This window comes from Dermacentor albipictus, chromosome 2 (assembly GCF_038994185.2).
Source record: "Dermacentor albipictus isolate Rhodes 1998 colony chromosome 2, USDA_Dalb.pri_finalv2, whole genome shotgun sequence".
Classification (NCBI taxonomy): domain Eukaryota; kingdom Metazoa; phylum Arthropoda; class Arachnida; order Ixodida; family Ixodidae; genus Dermacentor; species Dermacentor albipictus.
Window position 1 is genome coordinate 205,267,742 of NC_091822.1, and position 24,147 is coordinate 205,291,888.

General features: G+C 47.2%; 1 protein-coding gene across 5 annotated transcripts in view; it reads left to right on the forward strand.

The window, feature by feature from the left end:
- LOC135903397 (RNA-binding protein Musashi homolog Rbp6-like) overlaps positions 1-24,147 on the forward strand; it is a 1,054,134-nt gene that overhangs the window by 357,543 nt on the left and 672,444 nt on the right. For all 5 annotated transcript variants that reach the window (XM_070534623.1, XM_065433710.1, XM_070534624.1 and 2 more), the window contains exon 5: positions 12,272-12,313. In XM_070534623.1, the coding sequence (XP_070390724.1) occupies positions 12,272-12,313 (42 nt within the window). The remainder of the gene's footprint in view (positions 1-12,271; positions 12,314-24,147) is intronic.

Sequence of the window (24,147 nt, forward strand, 5' to 3'; positions counted from 1 at the left end):
CCTCTGACACGGTGTGCAAGACAGCAACAGCACCACTGGAAAAGTCGAAGGAAGATGCAAAGAAAGCTTTGCTTCAAAAAAGCTGTCTTTATTTGTTGGCGTGCAGTGGCGTGTCGTCGTGGCGTCAACGCGTCCTTTGCGGGATTTCTCAGCGGCCAACTGGCCGACTTACTCGCCCAATAGACTCAATGCCTTCTGGAGCAAACTTATCCTGTTGCGAAGAAGCGAATGCTCTATCCAGTCTACTACTGACGTACGAGACTGTTTTTTTCAGCCTGTTCATTATTTGCGCCCTCCACAGCTATACTATGGAGCTACTTCCTTTTTTCTACACTGCAATAAGTAAACTTGTTTTCGAATTACATTCTCTAATATCGTTGCATTCTTGCTATCATTGTCTTACGTAATCTCCACAGAGTACTCAGGCATTCTCTAATGAAATGCTTTCAGTTCTTGCCTGGTTACGCCCGGCGTTCTGATGCAAATAAGCGTAACGTCAACTCATTTTCTCAGAAATAAACACTGACGAAACGCTGACGTCATCCCGAACAATATCAACAAGCGCTGTAGTGCTCGATCGTATGATGTCTCTATACGCAAGCTTTTTTTTTTTGGGGGGGGGGGGGAATGTGCTCTTGTAATGTAGAAACTTCGCCCGCACATATCTGATGTACTCGTTTTTATTCTTAAGCACCCAATATAAACTGTCACCGCCGCGACTCCATGATGTCCTGGTGGCAGGCCACCATGGCGTGTCGCGCAAGTATGGCCACGCTGATTCATTTAGGTTGGCATATACTAATTTGTGCGTCATACTTCGCCACATTCATTTTTCAAACTATGCCAGAGCTCGAAAAGGCCGTCCAACTTACTAGGCCCCTTTCCTCTGTTTATTCCCGCAAAGTGTGCGTCTATCGCTGTGATTACCAAATATGCCCAACAGTATGCTACTGCTCAAGCCTTTCTGGCGACCTGAGCAACTGAAGTCACCGGCTTTCTACAACACGGCGTCGACGTTCAATATGGCTATCCTCAAGTAATTTTCGCGGACTTCGTTCACCGCTTTCTCTTCAGTGTCATCTCTTACACTACTCGCTCGGGCTAGACACAACACAAGGACGCAACGACTTAATGAAGTATCAATTGCACGCTAGTTGAGATGCTGTAATTTCTGATGATCGTCGGGATAGGAGCGTGGTCCTGTCTTTGGTGACATATTAGTCTACAGCCTCACTCAACAACACCGCTCGTTATTCATCACTTTTTTTTTGTCGACAGGAGCATGCTGTATTTCCTATGAGTATACTTTCGGCTTTAGGCGTGACCTTGCACGCCTGCTTATTTTGTGACGCTGACAGCGACCGTTGTCATCAGGCTGCCGCCTCATTTTGAGCTTCGCCGTCCGGTAGAGAGTGCAGAAAGCTGTCTTCACAAACAAACTACCGGGATTCGAGCCCATGTATTCGCAGCATTTTACATTTGGGAGCTGGGCGCGCTAATTATTGCGTTACCGCCTCTCCCCCCCCCCCCTCCCCACTTCTGGTTTATCTGCCTTCCCACTTCTCCTTTTCGTCGCAGACGCAGGCATAGCGGCATAGCGGACGCAGACATGAAAAAAAAAGGGTAAAGGTTGCTTGAGGCGCCAGTTGACGCATGGCCTTAACTTTGGCCGGCTACTCTCATTGGAGCGTATGCAGGCTTGCGGCTGCATGCAGTTCATCGCCTTAGCTTTATTGTAAATTTGCTTTCAGTTACTCTTTTCGATTAAAACTGAAACGCCAGAAAAAATGAGACCTACAATAGTATATTTTCTTTCTTGTTTTCTAGGTCTAAACCCAAAACGCCCATTCCTAACTTCAAAGCAGCAACAGCTTCATCATCAGTGACTTGAACGTTCTTTTACACAAATAGTGTTTTTTTTTTAAGAAATTGCATAAGGATACTATATTTCGAGGTCATGTGGCTGCCAATACCGGCCGACACCACACTGCCGATGCACGCGGCAAGTTACTGAAGGGTGAAAACAGGAAATACGACTATTTCTCAGTTCTCGAAACTTATTATACACAGAACACAGGACACCCGCCACCATAACGCATTTTTTTCCGACAACAGCGACACACAACGGCGGGCTGATATACTTCTGAAAGGGTTTCAATTTTGTTTTTCATCGCAGAACCGCAGGCGCAGGGAGCGCCTCACGTATACCGCGGCCACGTGCTGCAGCCGCGCTTTTTTTCCTCTAGCAATATGGCCGCTGGCGGCTTCGCTCTGCCGTAGGCGGCGGCTGGGACTGGCACTCGATGAGTTTAAGTAGATAACGTCCTTGCATAGAAACGACAGCATGGTTGCTATTCAATTGTTGGCTTGGATATGTTCGGCACAAGGCCCGAGAAGGCACCCTATCTACCAGCGAGTTCTTATGTTTGCGTGCGCGTCTCTGTATTGAAGGGACGCGTACCGTAACATGCCACAATGGCGCTTGCGTTGAGCCTATGTAAGTCGAGAAACGCTCTTCTAAACTGTCTCTTCTCTAACTTGTGCAGTAAACTCATGTCTATAGTATACTCGCAGTAGCAAGAGTCACGAGTATGGCAACCGTAATCGCAAGCGTCACGGTATGGTCGTAGCTTGTCGCGACAGCGCAGTTGTAATCTACAGACCCTGCCACTAAGGATTACGCGGCGAGGTATGGCCGATGAATAAGTAAGTGTCAAGGTTGGTTTTTAGTAAACGTTTATTACCAAGAACGGCGGTTGCTTATACCACCGCAAAGAATGGATGCCTGGGCGGTGACTCTAATCATTTACTCGCCACATCACACATCTACATTGGAATCCAACCAGTTTCACCAACTCTCGCTTATATTCACCCGACCCTAAACTGTGACTTCGCCTGCCACCCGGACTGCAGCTTTTCCTCTCTTTGTCCGCCGCTCCTTTGCCAATGTGCTGAAACGTGCTTCCACCGATGTTTTCTCTTCCTTTTCCTCAATAAATGAAGGCATTCATTCATTCATTCATTCCTAAATTGCTGCAGAAAATAGCGTGTATTCATCTTCATAACCACCCTGCCTCTCACCTGGACTCTCCCATCGCAAAACAGTGTTGCTGTGTTGGAAATGGCTGGGCGACGCATATAAAGTTTTCTAGCAATGGCCAGTAGAGAGCGGCATGCAATTTTCGGTGGGTGAGTATCGAGCACCTTCTCTGCCACTTCCACAGTCAGCGCTACGCTCCGTGAGCCACGACTAGCCGCTACGACGAAGTACGAAATGAAAGAAACCTGGCTGGGCTGGTCGAGGGCAGCTCTTCTCGGATTCGTGATGCGTCAATTTAAAATATATATTTCTTATCGAAGCCTAAATGACAGTGATATAGGCAAGGTGAGTTACGGTAGCTCGTGGGTTTGGACTAACGACGCTGTTCACGCAGCACTTTCGTCTTATGCGTGTTTGCGAACGGGAGTGAAAGGCAGGAGGGTAACATGCCTTCCTGAAATGAAACATTCGGAATAACCCTTTGTTTGACGGTTGGACATACGTCATGGGCCCACGATACGAACCACCTTCAAGTCGGTAGCAGGTTGCAAAGGGGGAACTCAGATGAAACCTTGTCAAGCGGATAGGCCTTTAATTATCATGAGAATATCTTTATTGAAATTCCTTACCATGAGGTGATAAGCATTTAATAAGCATTAATAAGCAATAAGCATTTATATTTTCTGTATTATTAAGACCTCCTGTTAAGGTAAGGTAGCTGTTTTTAAAAGCTTCATAAATTAAAAAGTAAGCTATGAAAAATAAATTGTTGCGGGAAATGTGTAAATGCACACGCCAACAAAAGTGTTAGTCCATTTCCCAGTACTCACTCAGTGAAGATGTAGTACGTCTATACAGTCAAGTTGTAGTGATGTGAAGAAGAAGGCAATTCCAAAAGAGTGAGTCACGAATGTAACTGATTATAAGGTGAGCTCGCGCTAGAAAAGAAAATAACGCTCAAAGCACAACGATGGCTGCGCACAAGGCAGTGCTTCCTCTGAATCTGATCTAGGGATCGAGGCATCTGTTCGTCAGATTGGAATGCTCGTACATTGCAGCGCAATCTCGGATTATTAAATGTGATGGAGAATGTACGCCAGTATTCGCTTCACGCGCGCAACCTACGCAATCTAAGTGATACGCTCGGGTTTTTATAGATACTACGTGAACTTTCACGAATGCGTTTCAAAAATAGCTTTTCGGAACAGTGTTACGCTATGTGTAGAGAGTCGACATAGGCATCAATCGAAAGCTGAGTCTCCGGACTATATATGCTGCAGCGGCTATTATGATAGTCGCTGTAGTTTTAACACAACTACCGTTTTTGTCTCTAAAATCACGCACTAATTTTCGTCCGTTCCATAGGTTTCCATAGTTGAGTCTTTAACCGCTCTGGGAACAAAATTCTTCCTTGCCACAGCGTGATCACTGCATTTGGCTCGTGTGGATTGTCTTGCAGAACATGTGTGTCACCTGCTTTTTTCAATAATGGACCTGCAGTTTTTCTTATTCGCAAAAAACCCACTCGCTCCATTGAAAACGCGCTAGTTTCGTGCCGGGGTCGCGTGGGGCGCTAGTTGGTACGTGTCCAGAAATGCTGGATATGCTCACCATGCTCTAACCGTTAGGCCAAAATTGCCTTCTTTTTTAATTTATTATGCAGAGATAAGGTGCAGAGGTCTACAAAAGCTCGAGGCTAGTCGGCACTTGATTTTGGGACAAACAAACACATGCATCCAATGAACACATCCACTCTGGTGGCTGCCCTAGCGCTGCATGCGCACTGCGTACACCCGACGCGATTTCACCGATAAAAAGAAAGAATGACGACCGCGTAGACCCAGGAGTCTCAGGGTGCCTGTCACACATGCGAATTTACCAAGGACGTCGTAGTCGTGACAGAATAAATGTGTCAAGTGGAGGGCCGCCAGGGTGTTTAAATGGTAGAAACCGTATTCACCATGGTGTGAGGTCTGTATCTTTTTTCATTGTGCTTTGTAGAATTCCGCCCAAAGGAACAAAAGAGCGGTCAGAAGTTCCAGATTTAGGACATGGCCGACAGTCGGTCGACGACAAGTGGCGACAATCGCACGCATACACTTCCACCGCGTGTTGTGAGACGACCGCCGCGTGCCTCGCACTGCGCATGGCACGCGAGAGCCTTTACGCCAAAGACGAAGTACATTTCTAGCATTCGGTCAGCCGCTTCAGGAAGACTTGACACAAGATGTGTGTGTCGATCATTTGAAATGAGATGCACGTTTCGCGTGCGTCTGCTCCTGTCGGACCTGTCACCCTCGCGCCGTGCGTCACGAGTGAACAGCGCGCTGGTGGCCAGATAAATGGCGCCATTTAGCCTTCCTTGCAAGCTTCTGCCAAAGGCGGCGCAACGCAGCCCCGGCACTCGTCGTGGTGCCAGTCCGGAAGCGGCAGCCAAGGTCGAATCGCTTCGCCACGACGCGTTTTTCGGGCGCGCCTGTTTGCGGCCGAGCAGCTCGCGGGCCCATTTCGTTTCGGTCCACGACGCGCGCTGCAGACAAGAACGACCGCCGGCGTGAGAGCGCCGCATCAGCGGCAAAATTCAACTAGCGGGTTGCCACCTCCTTGATTGCCTCTTGCACTGCGCGTGTTTGGGCACGTATGGTACCGCGCGCGGTGTGTGCCCACGTGTGTGTGCATGGGCGTTTTATTCGAAGGGCACGCTTCCATTTGCCTTTACGAAAGATCGGAACGCTTGACTTTTATTCTCGGGGCTGCAATGCGGCGAAAGGGCAGCGTCCGCTTCGCCGTGCAAGCTGAACAGGTAATTGGAAACGTCATCTTATGTGCCGCCGGAAAAATTGTCGGCACATACGATGCGTCGTAGCTAAAATCGATTTTGCAGTTTTTCACAAAATATTTGCTTCGAATCCGTGTTGTCTCTGATGGCGACAACGGACTTCCATCGACACTGTGCGGAAATAAACAAAATATATCGCCGCATAGCAAAAGTATAGCAACCAATATAGCATAGCAATATACAATAGCGGCAGCAATGTAAATAGACTGGCCATTTTTTAGCAGTGCTCAAGAGACGGAAGTTACAAGCATTAATAATCATTTCTGCTTCAGCAATGCCGGCGCGACCATGACGCGGGCGCGTATCGTCCGGTAACTCGATCGACCGGTGCAGTGGTAACACAGGAATGAACTCTGCTCACGTTCAATGCGTCGTGAACCTATTCAATTACTCGGCATGCGTTAACTTCGGCCACTGATAGCGCATGCAACAGAAGTAGTTTCCATTCTCGGGCAGCGCACACACAAACGAAGCACGAGAAAGAAGACACGACAAGCGCTGGTCGAACAACTGAAGGTTTTTATTTGAATAAAATGATTATATACCCAGTAATCATGAAATTCATGTGGATTACATTTAAATGCTGTCATACATTCACGAGTGATCAATGAACGAGCTCGCTTCGTTTGATAGTTGTTTACTTCGTTCGCTGCACCGCAGTAATCCATGTCTGTCGTCTGCTTTTTTCGGGCCATTTTCGTGTGAATCGGCAGAAATTCACTGGTAGCATCTACTCTTTCGTCATTACAGTGCTGTCGTGACAGTTAACAACACGATAATTTACAGTCATCCGAAGAGGCGCCGTCGCAAACAAGAAACGTTTCGCGCGCAGCGCGAACTGAACGCGGGCGCGACCTTGAAGGGAAGCGGCGCAAACGTACACCCGTTGGAGGTGAAATCATTCCGCCTGGGGAGAAACGAGCGCGTCTCGGATGAAACTTGGCGTGCGGACGTCTACACCGCCGTGCCCACGCGACAAGCCCTAAGTTACGCATGATCAGACGACGAGTCCAGCGGTGGGGCTCCCCTAAAGTCACTGTTTACATCTACCTACAGCGATGTTGCACACCGAGATGTGGGAAGTTCACGCACCACATCGGCGTCGACTACCATGCCGAACCCTACCCCCCTCCCTTCGACCTCACGTGTCATTGCCAGAGTATCGTCAACCACATCATCTGAGGTTCCCTTTGACTTGCCACGACCTTTTCACTTAAAATTTGGCTTTGGCTGATGGCTTACTGCATCATTGTTGGCGCGGACGTGCGCGGATCGCTTTATTTCTGCAAATCCTGACAATAGGAGAACAAGCGCATTAGAAATTCCAGCGGTGGCTGCTTCGTCCGTATTTTCTTACTTCAGCGTTGTTTTAAATTTCCACTCTAAACACTATGCACATACACAATATATTTAGATATATACACAGGAAAAAGAATATTATATTTATTAAAGAGAAGGAGGTAGCGAACTAACAATTATTTCTAATGGTATGGATCGCTTATGCTTAGAAAACGAATATGTTGCTGTATGTTCACGTCACTTCAACATGCTTTGCGTGCTTTTTTGGCCCTGCAAGGACCTGTAGGCTTTAGCGACCCCTTCGGTAGAGTATTTTATCAACCGCGTGTGAAATGCAGGTGAATGATATGTGTCTCAGTCTCGCTTCTCTTTCCAATGGACTAGCCATTTACAGCTTGGCTGTAGAACATCGCGGTCGAGCTAGTGCCTGATCTGCCGCGCCCCGGCCGAAGTAACACGTTGCGTTTGGTGTTAGTTGGAAACAAGCTGTGATAGCTGTTGTCTTAGCGTACACTCTTAGGCAAAGTTACACCCGTTGGAGTGCCCCTTCTGCCACAGAACGATAATCGTCATCTGTCTTGATGCGTTTCCTTTCTTTAACGCTGCGAGCCCGGTACTTTCCAGTAACGAACGACATGCGCGTTATCAGCATGATAGCATTCCCGACAGGAATGTAGCGGGCGCTGCGTTTTCAAGAAAGGAAGCGCATCAAGGCAGACGACGATTATCGTTGTGTGGTAGAAGGGGCAATCCAAAGGGGGTAACTTTGCCTAAGAGTGTAGATAAAGTGCACGGATGCACTCTAAAAAAAAGTTTACACCCTTTGGAGTGTATATCTGCCACACAACGATAATCATTTCTTTCCTTGCGTTTCCTTTCTTGAAAACGCCGAGACTTTTCATGCGAAATTGGCCGGCCAGGCCACCTGACCTCTCTCCACTCGATTTCTTTCTTTGAGTTTATGTGAAAGATCGTGCTTACATGATCGAGACGGACGTCAGATTAGGTCAAGGCCATAACAGTCATAACGGATGTCTGCCATCGAATTCCAGTATCGGTCATCAAGAAAGCCACTGAAGATGTGATAAAGCGAACTCAGTACTGCGTAGCTGCAGTAGGAGACACCTAATCTAACATGTCCTCTAGGCAGCAGCTGGTGTTGAACGGCGCTTACGAATTCGTAGATAATAAGGGCACACTGAAATCTGATGTAGTTCTTTAGTTTGTTTTTTGTGCAAGCGTCCCGATTGCCAATTCGGTTCAATTAGAAGTGCTATATTTACTTTCTTGAACGCAGCGGTTTTGCCTTTTCTCTACATGTGGGTCACTTCCCAGTATCTTTATTTCGCTTTGCTTTGTTCCCACGACCCTTTTTTTTTTGCAGCACGTATACACTTTCCTGAAAAATAAAACCGTCTCTTTAATTTGGCTTTGGTTACATTGCTTTTCGCGCTTCGTGCGTGGTCAGAGCGGCGATTCGACCGCGTTATCAAGGGGCTCTTGTTATCAATGCGACCAGTCGGCCTTGAGATACGGATAATAAGTGTGACGCGGAGGGGAAGGAATAGCTGTAAAGCCACGAAACCTGCTGTTGGTGCTCTTTCTGTACCATAATTATAAGGTGATGCGCTGCCTCTTAGCGTTTGCGACAAGCAGTGCAGTTGCTTTCAATAAGCTTATTTGAAGGCGCTGCTTTATGATGCGGGTGGGAGCGTAGCCACGTGGTATTTTTCATATTTAATGAGGTTTGTTTGCCAGTCGGAAAAAAATTGCAAGCAATTAGTACGTCGCTAAAAACACAGCAGTTAGATGTCCTTCAAGGGTTCCTGGGGTGCCTACAAATGCCTCATTGACACTTTGATAATTAGGACAGTACTTCTAGAATTAGATAATCAACTGCCATTTTCGAATTACATTTCAGGAACGAACTAATTAATGGCGGCTACGCCACTGTACAGGAAACAATATGCGGTAGGTTTTATTCGAGCAACGCAACTGCTCTTAATTTAAGTCTTGGTGCATGATAGTTGAGGCACCCTGTATCCACTCAGTAAGCTCAGCAGACACTCAGTAACCGAAACGAGGCCAAGCCACATTCACTCGAAATCAGAATCAGCAGCAGCCACGCGCAGCAGCGCTTATGGTAGGACTCACAGTATAAGAAAAAAAGACAGAGCGAGGCTGCAGTTTCACCGGAAACGCAAAGCAGTATTAGTGATAGAGAAGTATACGACAATTACAAGATTACACCACCGAGAGACGCCAGATTAGTGGTAGTGGGAGAGCACTCCGGCTTTGACTATGAGGTCTTCTTTCTAAATTGTCTTATAAGGCCGTCACTTCAGTGAACAAGTCTTCGAGGTCACACGAAGTTTCTTCAAGTGCAAGAAATATCTATATATATACATACAGTGAAGTAGACGCGCGTATGAAGCGGTTTATTGACGTTTCGGCCGGGGTCCGGCCTTCATGAGACCCATCATATATATATATATATATATATATATATATATATATATATATATATATATATATATATATATATATATATATATATATATATAATTGGGGATAAAGTTAATGAAGAATTGGGGATAAAAGTTAATGGAGAGTACCTTAGTAACTTGCGATTCGCTGATGATATTGCCTTGCTTAGTAACTCAGGGGACCAGTTGCAATGCATGCTCACTGACCTGGAGAGGCAAAGCAGAAGACTGGGTTTAAAAATTAATCTGCAGAAAACTAAAGTAATGTTTAACAGTCTCGGAAGAGAACAGCAATTTACAATAGGCAGCGAGACACTGGAAGTAGTAAGGGAATACATCTACTTAGGACAGGTAGTGACGGCAGATCCGGATCATGAGACAGAAATAATCAGAAGAATAAGAATGGGCTGGGGTGCGTTTGGCAGGCATTCTCAGATCATGAACAGCAGGTTGCCATTATCCCTCCAGAGGAAAGTGTATAATAGCTGCGTCTTACCAGTACTCACCTACGGCGCAGAAACCTGGAGGCTTACGAAAAGGGTTCTAATCAAATTGAGGACGACGAAACGAGCTATGGAAAGAAGAATGATAGGGGTAACGTTAAGGGATAAGAAAAGAGCAGATTTGGTGAGGGAACAAACGCGAGTTAATGACATCTTAGTTGAACTCAAGAAAAAGAAATGGGCATGGGCAGGGCATGTAATGAGGAGGGAGGATAACCGATGGTCATTAAGGGTTACGGACTAGATCCCAAGGGAAGGGAAGCGTAGCAGGGGGCGGCAGAAAGTTAGGTGGGCGGATGAGATTAAGAAGTTTGCAGGGACGGCATGGCCACAACTAGTACATGACCGGGGTTGTTGGAGAAGTATGGGAGAGGCCTTTGCCCTGCAGTGGGCGTAACCAGGCTGATGATGATATATATATATATATATATATATATATATATATATATATATATATATATATATATATATATATATATATATATATATATATCGCGGGAAAATGGTAACTTTCCGCTTATCACGCACCATGTTGGAGTGATAAGCGTATCGCATCGTTTGCGAGAAACGCATCGTTTGCATTTGCAATAACATACGAATGACCTTAAGTAAAGCGGTGAAGGGGCCGCGGTTGGTGGACGTTAACGATTACGCTGCGGTGAGTTTCACGCTGGGAAACAGATAACGAAGAAGAGAACAAGGGTGTGTCAATGCAAAACTTGGCGGAATGTAATCATGTATGAATTACGATGATTGGTTCGGTTTAAACTCAAGTTGCCGTTCGTTCAAGAAAGTGACTGTGTCGTCTTATATCCCGTTCGTCTTGCCGGTCACGTTACCTTCCTGAACTCGGATGCTAAGAGACATGTGACAACATCCTCGGCTACGTCAGGTGACTGCGCACGATCATGGAAAGAGGGAGAAACGTATCGACGACTCACAGTGAACCCGTCTCAGAGACGAGCGCATAGTGGAGTTGGACCCGTTGGCATTACATAAGGCCACCGCCATCGCCCAGCTCGCTCGCCTCCTAGTCGCCCCACAGACGGGTAGAAAAAGACAATGGCCCACAGGTGATTGACTGGAGAGCCCGCACCTGTCTCAGTTGGCTCACCTTTACTCGTTTAGGCTTGCTTTCTTTAACGGTTGGTGTGGGCGGCCTGTATTGACTACATGCTCTCGCGTTATGTCTAGGAGCTTCTTCATCGACAGCCGTTGCCTGACCACCACGCCGGCTAACAAAGGGGCTGCGCACTTGAACCCAGGGTCAATGCCGCGGGGCAACACATGACCACACAGTCACCGATCGTAGGCACAGCCAGAAATGCACCGGGAAACTTTTCGTTTTGAGCAGGGCGGCGGTAAATCAAAGTATGTGACCACAAGCGCGTCAACGATTGGTGAACATATTGCTACGTGCTACTCGCAGAACTTTGGAACTTTGCTACTCGTCGACCTTTGGATTTAGTGGGACGTACGCGTAAGCGGCCTCTGGCTGATCTGAGGACGACGGAGCTAGTGCATTGCTTGATCTTGGCTGGCTTCCATGTTGGCCAGTGCTTGCTACCCCTTGTAGATACACCTTGTTAATAGTTTCCCCACTGTGCTTCCACGTACGACTATAGTAGCGTGATATCGAAATTTTAACAACGCTTATCAATTCGCCAGTCTGGAGAAAGATAAGTGAGAAAGCAGGGAGATAACCAGAAGGCAGTTTCCAGTTTGCTACCCTGCACTGGAGTGGTGTAAATAAAGGATATAAAGAGGACAAAGAGAGAGGGGGGTAGAGAAAAAGAGAATTCCAGCTATAGACATTCACTCAGTCAGGAAAGTTTTACGAAAAGCTTCCGAGTGAGGAACTGCGATCCGTCCCTCCTTAGGGAGTTTGCCCTGCAGTGGGGAATAAATGTTGGTTTAATTGACCGGGGAAGAGGGGCTGTACTTGAAAACATGTCGCCTCACGTGGTATATGGCAGGTATGAGCCGTCGCCTTACGTACGATATTATTCGAACTATCCCGCAAGAAATGTCACTACCACGTTTCTTTCTTTTTTGTTTGTATTGAGAGCATGACTCACCTCGTGTTTCCTCTCTGCTTTTCCAGATTGATCCAAAGATTGCCTTCCCGAAGAGAGCACACCCAAAGGTCAGCAATCCTTACCTGTTTCTTTTTGCGCTATTATTTCTTTTTCTGAGGAAGTCCCTCAGGGAGAGGGCACCAGAAAGGGCTCGCACTTGCCGCCCCTGTGTGTGCACCGCACAGCCTGCTTCCGGGGAACATACGCAGGGGCACGGCTCGCCATGTGTAACGAACGCAGTGTGAGGAAATTGGATTGATTGAAAATTACCTAAGCAGGCTTTCTTGCGTGCCCAGCGAGCCCTAACCAACGCGGCCGGCATGCCGCTCATACGCATTCTCGACGTTAAGAAAACGCGCATTCATTAACGCTCGCAAGGCAGGAGAAACGAGACGCAGCGGGAGCATCAGTAACGATTCCTGCCTCAAGTCTCGGTTAGGCCGGACGAGGTCTACGGAGTGGCGCACCGGCAGGTTTTGCATTTCGCCTGTGTGCCTGCGCTGCGGTGGTCAGCGGCGAGGGCGCATCAGCGTAAAAACTACGCGTTCGACTCGTCGATCTGTATGGCGCGTGGACATGTCCGGGCGGGCTGCTTTGTTGGCGTCGACCGGTGGTTTGCGGTTTCTTATAAGACATTATCCCGTGCCCTCATGTGACATGTCCGTGCTCTTACGCACACACACAAGGCGAATATTGTCGGCATAAGGAAAAAGTAAGCAGCTGGAGGAGAAATAACAACAACTAAAGAAATGGTAAGGTTATCGTATGATGCTGTAACCTCTTTATTGTTCTGTTGTTACACTGTGCATTCACAGTACAAAGACGTACAGTCAATGCCTTTATAACGAAGATCTGCTTCGTTATAAACCGGTCACTTTGTCATAAACGTCGGGGACCGTGCCACTCACACTAGAGCAGGCTAAGCACGTTTAAAAAACAAAAACCTTTGGTTAACATATATTAAACGGAGACTTGGAGAAATAAGTCGCCAATTGCAGCTTGCACGCTTTGCCTGACAGAACGTGCGATGGAGGATTTACAGCGTTGCGGTGCGCTGGAAGTGCGCAAGGTGAATGTGCTACATATGCCGCTGTGGCCTCCCCTCAAAAACATTTGATTGGCGTGCAGGATATTCGCGACCGCTGCCTTCGTGACATTCGCCTCTATTCTGCCTGAGATGGCTTCGGAGACGTTGTCCATGGCCGGTTATCATTACGTGATCACGTCGCAATGAACTGCTGCGTATGGGTCAGCAGCCGTTACCGCAAGAAGCGCACGAGTTCCTTGATTCCTGAATCGGCGGAGCACCTTTGACACGCACGCACCTGTCGCTAGCGTTGCCTTTGGCACACATCGCACGTGTTTTGCAGCAACAAATGCGCCGTCGGGAACTCTGAAATTCCCTCGTTGTGCAGCCAAGTTCACCGCACCGGTCTTCGCTGTAGAAGCTTTCACAGTACACGTAAAAGATGGAAATCCTGCCGGGAGCCAATCAATCCTTCGGTATACAGTTGATTTCGCTGTCGAGGCGTTCGTTATAGAGGCGTAGCGGCATTACTGCGTAGTCAGCTGTCTTGCATTGCACATATTGCGGTAATGGCGTGCATATACCGCAAGAGGTGGACATTACTTGAATGACATTTCGCAATGTTCAATGTATTTCGCAAAGAATTCTCTAATGAAGTTTTTATTTGTTCAATTCACAACTCGTTGAAATTACTCATAAAAGGCCCCACGGTAGTGAAGCCTTGTCTGTCTGCTTAATGGAAATGCTAAGGTTTGTTTTTCATTTAGCTATTCAGCACAAGTTCTGGCAATGCGGCTGCCGATCGATATATCGCGCTTTGACTATGTTTACGGTATACCAGACTATGTTTGTGGCTTTTGTGATGTTTTATTCATGCGATATTTTGCTTACTGTGTTTGATATTTTTCTTTCACATTTCTCAGTCAGTATGGGCTGTATTTGATGTTTGGAATTGCCGCCGACCTTTGGCAGGCAATTTTCCCAGGATCTTATCAATTAATGAGCGACGATAAACGGCCAACTCATTACACTAGTGCCGCTTTTGACGTATTTCATGTTAAAGTGTGCTGCTAGTTACATCAGCGCTTATGTTTCCCGGAAGCGTACTTCGAGCATGTCCTCACTGGGCGAGGCAACCACTGAGGGTTTCAAAGCAAAGAGCTTTATTTGACACTTCCTCCGTTCTCGTTGTGGGCGGCCGGGTTTTCTCCGCTAATAGAATGAGGAGACCGTAGGGGAATGGGAAAGGCTACCACGAATGCGGAGCCAGCGGACAGAGTGTAGATCGCCGGGGGAGAAGGAAAGGCACCAATGCCTCCAAACCTCGACGATTCGTTGGAGAGGCGCTGACGTCACGCAAGAAGTTGGCGAACCATGTGGGTCCGCGGAGCGGTGGCCCAGCGTGCTTCTTCATGGCGGCCCGAGAATCAACGCAATTTGGAAACGCGACGTGAGGCTCGGCTTCGACGGTGGGCCGCCATGACCGCCGAGAAGCGAGAAGAGACGTTGCGCCAAAGGCCTTTGCAGATATTTCAGCGGATTCAGAAAGCCATTCTCTATATCATCAAGTAGGGACAAGACCCAAATGCTTTAAAATACACTGCACTGAATTCTGATTCTGGACTGGTTGCCAAGGGAACATCTTTGAAGGGAACTATGCAAAAGACGCTACAGTAAACGAGTGACAACAAACTTATATGTTCGGGGCGCTCATTGTTTTTGTAGCTCTCGGTAGCGCTCTGTGTGCGCTCCTATTCTTTGCGCTGTTCCGTTCAATGATGTTGCAAAAAATACAAGCGCGAACACTGGATCTAGAAGTGCGCAGACACTAGCGTGCGCAAAGACGCACACGTGGTGAGGCACATTCTTAAGAGAACGTACGCGCCCAATGAGAAGGTCAGTTGTTTGCCCAGCGTTCCTCTTCCTTGCTCGGTGTGCAAACATGCAAATTGTTCCTGGATTTCATATTTCTTTCCGTGTTTGCCGCTCGCTCCCGCGGAACGATGTTGTGCGCTTGAGTGGAACCACGCAGCCTTTCGTGAAAGTTTACTTCCTCCCCCAGTGTGCCGTGCTGTTGTCGCCCAGCGCTGAAAATTTCGCTAACTTGTGTCGAGGTACTTTGCGGCGGCATTTGTCTACGAGCTTCAGCGGTCGACAGAAAAAAATATATCGAGCAAGATATCATACTCTTGTTTTGATAGCCTGTGAATATTTTAAATAGTGTTTTCCTCTGTTATTCTCTTCACTAATTTGCCGAATTTTGTGCGAACAGTTCTCTCCCTCGTGTTTTGTGCTTTTATTTAGGTCCTGGCGCAGCCGCTTCGCTTTTGTTTCCTTTGCGCCAATTTTCTCGGCACGCATTGCGCTGTCTCGTTTTCTTCTCTTCTCTTTCATCCAATAATAGTGTTTCAGCACCTGCGGTCTGTTTTGACACGCTTCGGTTGCTTTTCAGCACATTTCATGCGCGCCCACTGTTGAAGAGCATTTTCCACGTTGACTTATTTCGAATGCAGACACTACCACTTCGATCTTTAGTTCCGCTCTTTCTCACACCCGCTCTTGGTAACATGAGCTCGGGCTTTGCAAGGAACCTTAGCAAAGATACAAATTATGGTGATCCGACTCACGTGCTGTAATCTGTGTAAAGTTAAGCTTTCGTAAAGTGGTGTCCAGTAGATCTTATACTACGAATGGCGATGCGTACAATTCGGTTCATTTTCATCCTATACAACGCGCGAAATGATGCGACGTTTTTCCAGCACGAAGGTCACAACTTTGTTCTCATGAGATTTCCACGTTTACCTTCTATGCCGCTCACAAGCTATGCCCATTTATGCCGCAAGGAGCAGCCCTCTCAGCCACCATAAAGCAACTGGACAAGCGCCCAATGACAGCATCCTTGGACACTCGCCTACGCGAACATCATTGCGATCCGCTTTGAAAGCGCTGCTGCGTTACTTAAAGGACACGGGACTTTGTGACGTAGGATTGGACGGTGACACTGCGTAACACTAGGAACGCCTTCGCAGACTGCATGACAATGCCCGCAGAAGCAGTTCTGTATGGTGTGTATTTGTGTGTATGGTTTTTTTTCATTCCTTTTCTCTCTCTCGCCTACCGCATCCCTTTGCCCTTCCCCAGTACAGGGTAGCCAACCGAAGATAATCTCGGGTTAACCTCCCTGTCTTTCCTTTGCCTTTCTATCTCTCTCTTATGCGAAAACAAAATGAGGCAGGCGCATGCGCAGCCATGTCATGAGGATGATGTGTGGCCGAATAGCGATGATCGGCGTATGCGCAAGGAAAAACGACACACATCTAGCTGTACTTAAGCATTATGTACACTTCTTGTGTTATAGTCATAGATGCCTATTCTAGACGACCGAACAAGATTGGACACTCAATCCTGTCAAGTATGTCAACATTTGTCGGCTAAGATTTCAACAGCGAAGGACACTTCAGTATCGCCGAATTTGTTTTACCCTCGTGTGACGCGCTCCTGCAATACCGTGATTGTAACATGGGTGTTTGCAGCTGGAGTAACAGCAAAGAGTAAGTTATTAGTTCCAATTAATTAGCTATTGGACTGCGCCCACTCTCTCATCTTATGGGCGCCGTGCTTAAGGCACAAATAGTGAGGAAAGCATTGCCGCTTTAGCTAAAACGTACAAAAAAATATGTTTTCGTTAAAATAGATCACTCCTTATACATATACAAATTCTCAAAACATGTTAGTACTTTGGGACAAGCAAATACGCGTGTTAACAAGCAATACCGTCAATGCCGAAAACAACTGGACGTTCGGTATGGCTGCTTCAAATCGTGGTATTGTTTGGTAACACGCGTATTTGAAAGAACACCTTCTTTTAGTGCTCTGTGCACATGCATTTCAGTGTAGTGTCAGACTAAAGCGTATACTGGGAAGTCAGCACTTCGCTTTTCTGCTAAGCACGAGGTCGCGGGATGAAATCCCGGCTGCGGCGGCCGCATTTCGGTGGGGACCAAATGCACGAACGCCCGTGTCCCGTGCACTGGGGCCACGTTAAGGATCCCCAGGTAGTCTAAATTTCCGCAGTCCCACACTACGGCGTGCCTCATAATCCAATCGCGGTTTTGGCACGTGAAACCCCAGAATTTTTTTTTTCAGTGCCTGTCGCGTCATCTTCTTTGCCTTTGTGTTTCGTTGTTCAGTGCTGTTGTAGACCACGCTCTTCCATCAGTATTGATTCAAAGTTCATTGTGACGTACACGTTTTGTTCTGTTCGAGTTGTTTGAAAGCAAACGAAAGGTAAAAAGAAAGCACAGACTAAATCTTTAGGCAGGCCACTGCTGGAAAAGCTCACCAGCACAGCACTTTGTGTGAACGAGTGCAGCAGTAAGCCGCGAAGAAAGCAGGCTACCACAGCCCGTTTCGACGCACACCGCTGAGCCGCGGCCAGAGCACTGCGTCGCGAGGCGGAACGAATCGCTCTGCCGTCTCTCCGAGAGGAGGCGTGCGCGTTTTGCGCGACCATCGGCTGCGTGCGTCTTTCGACGGGGAGTGGCCTCCCGTAATCGGGGCAGGTGTCACCGCCGGTTCTTCCTGCGTCGTCACCCAGCCGAGTTGGTCACGCTTGTGGCATTCAAATTCAAGTTCAAATTCTTTATTTTCCAAAACAAGTTCTGTGGTTGACAGGGCTAAAAGCTGCGGTCTTCTGCAGCTTGACAGAGGCCCGGACACCATATTCAAGGCAGGGCTGTCGAACAAAAAAAAAAAGAACGTACAGAAAATAACAGTTCATAAGAATACATACTACCAGATATATATATACAGAAGCAGATATATATATATACACACACATATACACATTCCTGCACACACACACACACACACATATATTTATATATATATATATATATATATATATATATATATATATATATATATATATATATATATACATACATATATACATGCACACATACATCTACACATATGAATTCACATATGCATACACAGAAACACATAATACATCAGGAAAAAATATCACATTCCAAAAACACTACAATGTGAAATACAAGCAGTCAGAGGAATATTTAGCTTCTGTTAAAGAAAAAAAAAAGAATATGAATGTACGTAGCTTCACGACAATAGTGGTAGGTATGATATTTTTTTTTTTAAGAAAAGAGCTGTTGAAGTGATGCTAGTGTGGGCTTTACTATATTTTTGTATTTATTTAGGGTTAACGGAAGATTATATTTCAAAGACTGCAGTTTGTAAAAAGTGCGGAAACGCGGAATTATCCAAAAGTCAAGAGAACGTGTACGATCATTGGTATTTTGCTGAAGCATTGCTATTGTACTAATAAAGTTTTTAAAAGTGAGTGACGACGCATAGAATGAACGCGAAACACGAAATTCACACATATGTTGTATTTTCATAACGTTGTACAACCTAAAAGAATATTCTGTGGAAGCTAAATAATCGATATTTGCGATATTGCGCACAACTTTCTTTTGTAATAAAGAAATCCTCGTAATATTCCTTTGTGTAGTGGTCAACCATACGAGACTACAGTAATTAATATGAGAAGCGGACAATGCAGAATTAATTTGTTTTTTGGCTTCCACTGGAAGAATTGCACGGCAACGCGATAGAGCTCCTGTGGTCATTGAAAGTTTTTTGCATGAGTTGTCAACATGCGAATCCCATGTGAGATTAGAGGGAAATGTTACTCCGAGAATTTTATATTCACTGACGATTTCAATACTGTGCCCGTCGCAGTATATATCCTGTTCTAAATTGAGTACTTTATTTTTTGCATGGAAGAAAATTACTTTGGTTTTAGCTGGGTTAATCTTGAGGCAGTTAGAATTTGACCAGAATAAGAGCTTCTCAAGGACCTGATTACATCTTGACGCTAGATCGGCTTCATCAGTTCCGGAGAGTAAGATAGTGCTATCATCGGCATATATGATAAATTTTGAGCTTGTGCAATACGGACAATATCGTTTATGTATACGTTAAACAAAAGAGGACCTAAAATACTGCCTTGAGGTACACCACATTTTATATCGAGGGGAGATGAATGGTAATGAACGGCGACATTCTTACAGCTACGGCTCCCAGATTGCAGACCTGAAAATAAGAGGTACGTGCCGCGATTCGGAAGCGAAAGCAGCACCGAAATGAGGCTGAAAACACATGTAAGCTCACCTACAAAGTTTCGAGCTTACCTGGTTCCGGCATTATGATATATATGATATTATGATATATATATATATATATATATATATATATATATATATATATATATATATATATATATATATATATATATATATATATATATATATATATATATATATATATATATATATATATATATATATATATATATATATATATATATATACACCCTCTGAGCGACAAGTTATCCCGAGCGAGGTTGACAAGATGCTTGCCAAAGGGATTATTGAACACTCTTCCAGCCCGTGGGCGTCCCCTGTTGTTCTCGTCAAAAAGAAGGATAACAGCTGGCGATTCTGCGTTGACTATCGTCATCTAAACACGATCACCAAGAAAGATGTATATCCACTTCCCCGCATTGACGATGCTCTGGATTGTCTGCATGGTGCCACTTATTTTTCATCTATAGACCTTCGCTCTGGATATTGGCAAATTGCCGTGGACGAAATGGACCGTGAAAAGACTGCATTCGTTACACCAGACGGCCTATATCAGTTCCGGGTAATGCCTTTTGGCTTGTGCAATGCCCCAGCAACCTTTGAACGGATGATGGACATGCTCTTGCGTGGTTTGAAATGGTCCTTCTGTTTGTGCTACTTGGATGACGTCATCGTATTCTCTTCAACTTTTGCGACTCATCTTGAAAGACTTTCATCTGTCCTTTCTGTTTTTCGCACCGCTGGCTTGCAGCTCAACTCGTCCAAGTGCCACTTCGGCCACCGCCAAATAACTATGCTCGGACACCTCGTCGATTCATCAGGCATTCGCCCCGACCCCGCTAAAGTTCATGCTGTGCAGAATTTCCCCGTACCAACTTGTGCCCAAGATGTTCGCAGCTTTATTGACCTATGCTCGTGCTTCCGCAGGTTTGTGGAAAATTTCGCCCATGTTGCCCGTCCCCTGACGGACCTCCTGAAGAAAGACGTTCCTTTCTCTTGGGGCTCTGAACAAGCGTCTGCTCTCTCGCAGCTCATCACGCTGCTCACCACACCTCCTGTTCTCGCCTATTTTGACGCCTCCGCTCCGACAGAAATCCGCACTGACGCTAGTGGCTACGGCTTCGGCGCAGTTTTAGCTCAACGCCAATGTGGGCACGACCGCGTCATCGCCTACGCCAGCCGCCTCCTTTCTCCCGCAGAGCGCAATTGCTCGATTACTGAGCGCGAGTGTCTCGCCCTCATTTGGGCGGTGGGCAAGTTCAGACCCTATATGTACGGTCGGCCATTTACAGTTACAACCGACCACCACGACCTTTGTTGGCTTTCCTCCCTTAAGGATCCCACCGGACGCCTCGGTCGCTGGGCCCTACGGCTGCAGGAATTCACATACACTGTGGTCTACAAGTCGGGTCGTCTACATCAGGACGCCGACTGCCTGTCTCGACATCCCGTCGATGTACCGGACGGCTTAGTGGATGTCGCACCGATCTGCGTTCTTTCGCTCTCTGCCTTGCAAGACATTGGCGCTGAACAACGACGCGATGAGTCGTTACACCCAATTATCGCACGCCTCCTCTCTGATCCGTCTGACCCATCCCTTCACATGTTCGTGCTACAAAATGGCATCCTGTATCGCCGCAACATGCACCCCGACGGGCCCGAGCTCCTGACCGTCATTCCGTCTCATCTCCGACAGACTGTACTGCAGCAACTGCACGACGTTCCCACCGCTGGACACCTTGGCGTTACGCGGACCTATGACCGAATTCGGCGGCGGTTCTTCTGGCCCCGTCTCAACCGCTCCCTTCACCGCTATGTTGCCGCGTGTGAGTCATGTCAACGCCGGAAAGACCAGCTGTGCCTCCTGCCGGACTTCTGCAGCCTTTGGATATACCGGCCGACCCTTTTTTCGCGTTGGCGTTGATCTTCTCGGACCATTCCCTATGTCGAATGATGGAAATGGGTGGATTGCCGTCGCTACGGACTATACAACTCACTATGCCATTAGTAGAGCCCTACCGACCAGCTGCGCTACAGACATCGCTGATTTCTTGCTTCACGACGTTATCTTGCACCACGGTGCACCTCGTCAACTTCTCACCGATCGCGGCAGATACTTTCTTTCCAAAGTCATAGATGAGCTACTTCGATCATGTGCTACTAAACACAAGCTTACTACCGCTTCCCATCCTCAAACTAACGGTCTTACCGAACGCCTGAACCGCACATTAACTGATATGCTCGCAATGTATGTTTCCTCCGATCATCGCGACTGGGACATTGCTCTACCATTTGTCACGTTCGACTACAATTCCTCGCGCCACGACACAGCTGGCTATTCCCCCTTCTATCTCCTCTTCGGCCGTGAGCCAACTTTGCCTTTCGAGACACTCCTCTCGACTACGCTCGATTCGCCGACAGAGTACACTCGGGATGTCATAACCACAGCGACCCAAGCACGCCAGAGTGCCCGCATTCGTCTTTCTGCTTCACAGACACGCCAGAAGTGCCGTTACGCCCAGCGCCATCACGACGTGCATTATGCACCAGGTGCTCTTGTGCTAGTCTGGTATCCAACTCGGCATGTTGGTCTTTCGGAGAAATTCCTCTCGCGATACTATGGCCCTTACCGCATCCTTCGCCAGGTGACCCCTGTCACATATGAAGTCTCTCCACTGGATGCTACGGTGCCTTCACCTCTCTCTGACATCATCCACGTCAGCCGTCTCAAACCTTACCTTTCTCGCACAGATGAGCCGCACCATTCAGGTGCTTTTTCCGACGGGGGTGATGTCACAGTCGGTAATGTGGAAAGAAGACGACGCTGATGGTGGTCTTAGAGACGACGAAGAAGTGTTTAGCAGTATCGCTGCGCTACGCTTGTTGGCTCAGCCATTAAAAGCCACTTGTAAATAGACGAACGCTTCTTCCTTCCCGTAACATCATATATATATATATATATATATATATATATATATTTCTCTCTCTCTCTCTCACTCCTATCGGCTTCAGACTATCAGGTTAAGTGGATTTCTATTTGTCATTGATGCGCATTGATTATGTAGCGTTATGCGCAACCTGCTCTCGCATCTTATACGCATTTACCTCATCTGACATTTTATCTCCACACCTTGTTTGCTCTTATTAGCTCACTTAGCGCTTGATTTTCCTGACCGTTGGCGTTTGCATCGTTCGATTCATCCTACGAGGCGTTTATGTGGCAGTTGTGCTCGTGCTAGAGCTGAATCATCGAACAAAAGTCGAAGGAATTAGCGAAAAAACAAAAGAGAATAGGCAGGGACACTTTTTGAAAGCGCGCTTCCTCGCATCCCGACGCATAGTGCAGCAAAGCAAGCTTTAGGGCGAAGCTGTTCGCGCCGTCAACTCGGGATATCCCCGATGCGCTTTGCGCCCTCATTTGGTTACTTTTCTCTTTCCTCCTTCATTTCGTTACAGCGTCCTCACTCTTCTTGCTTCTTTTTTCCGGTACCATTTGTGTATTCGCATTTGGCTCTCCCTCTTAGCGAACGGGGCAGCGTCGTTCGCCTCAAAGTGGCGTTAATTATGTGCGCTCATTGTGATTTATGATTGGGGGAGCGCCACCTAGAAGGTAATTACGTTTCTCTCGGAACGTGCCGTTTTGTGAGTGCACATTGTTTCTCGCCCCGGCACCTCTTCCTTGAAGACTGGTTAGCCGCTCTTTTAATGATAACTGATGGCTGCTGCCACGGCGAGCTCCGAATGAGGCGAGCACTATTTCCTTTTTTCTTCATTTTATGCGTGATTGTAGTTCTACCTTAATGGTGCGGTAATTTTGAAACTGCTTTAAAATATTTGTAAGTTTTCTTTCTCGCCTTAAGATTGTCGTCATTGTCCTTGAAACCACACTGGTTACGAATCCACTTGAGGACTCGGGAAATTAAAGATGGCATCGTGAGCTGCCCTTCAGTCTACCGTCGTTTTCCCGCGTAAAAAGCATGTACGTCCGTTAAAGTTCTCACGTGGCCGTCACCGCTTGTCACCGTGTACACCAGAGCACCCCGACGAACAGCCACGGGAGACCGCGAGTGAGAGTGGCAGTTGGGCAGGGGCACGCGGATGTCATTCGACGCGGCGTCGTATTCGGCTCGCAGCTTGCGACTGCAGCGCTCGCATTGTCACTGACGCTGCACTCGGGGCACGGGAGCAGGTCTGTGTCAGCATGCCCTCCACCACACTTCGGAAACAAGGAACTGCTGTTTTAGAGCGCAGCTCTTAGGCGGCCGTTCGTGCGACGAGCGTCGGCGTAACCCAGCGAGCGAACACAGCGAAAGATGAAAGCGAACGCGGAGCGCATAAGAGGATGAAAGACGCGAGGAGGAAAGCGGAGGAGAAGGACATCGCGAAAGGGTGAGAGGAAAAGCGCAGTGTGGCGACGGTGGCTACTAGATGGAGCCAGAGTAGCGTGCGGCGCCTGCGAGGTCTGTGGCGCCTGCTGGCTGTCCACGCACGAGACAGGCTGTCTGCGCCAGCCGTCGCAAAATGAGAGCACTTATGCAGCTGCGCTCCGCATTAAGAGTATCGCAATCGTCAGCGAAATTTTTTTAGTGGTTTCTGTATGCGTAAATGTCGCTTCAAAATAAATCATAGCAGCTGGAAGTTACCTTCTGTCCTCGTGCCTGATTCTTTTGTCTGTCTCTGCTGAACGTTCAGGCTTCGGACAAGATTG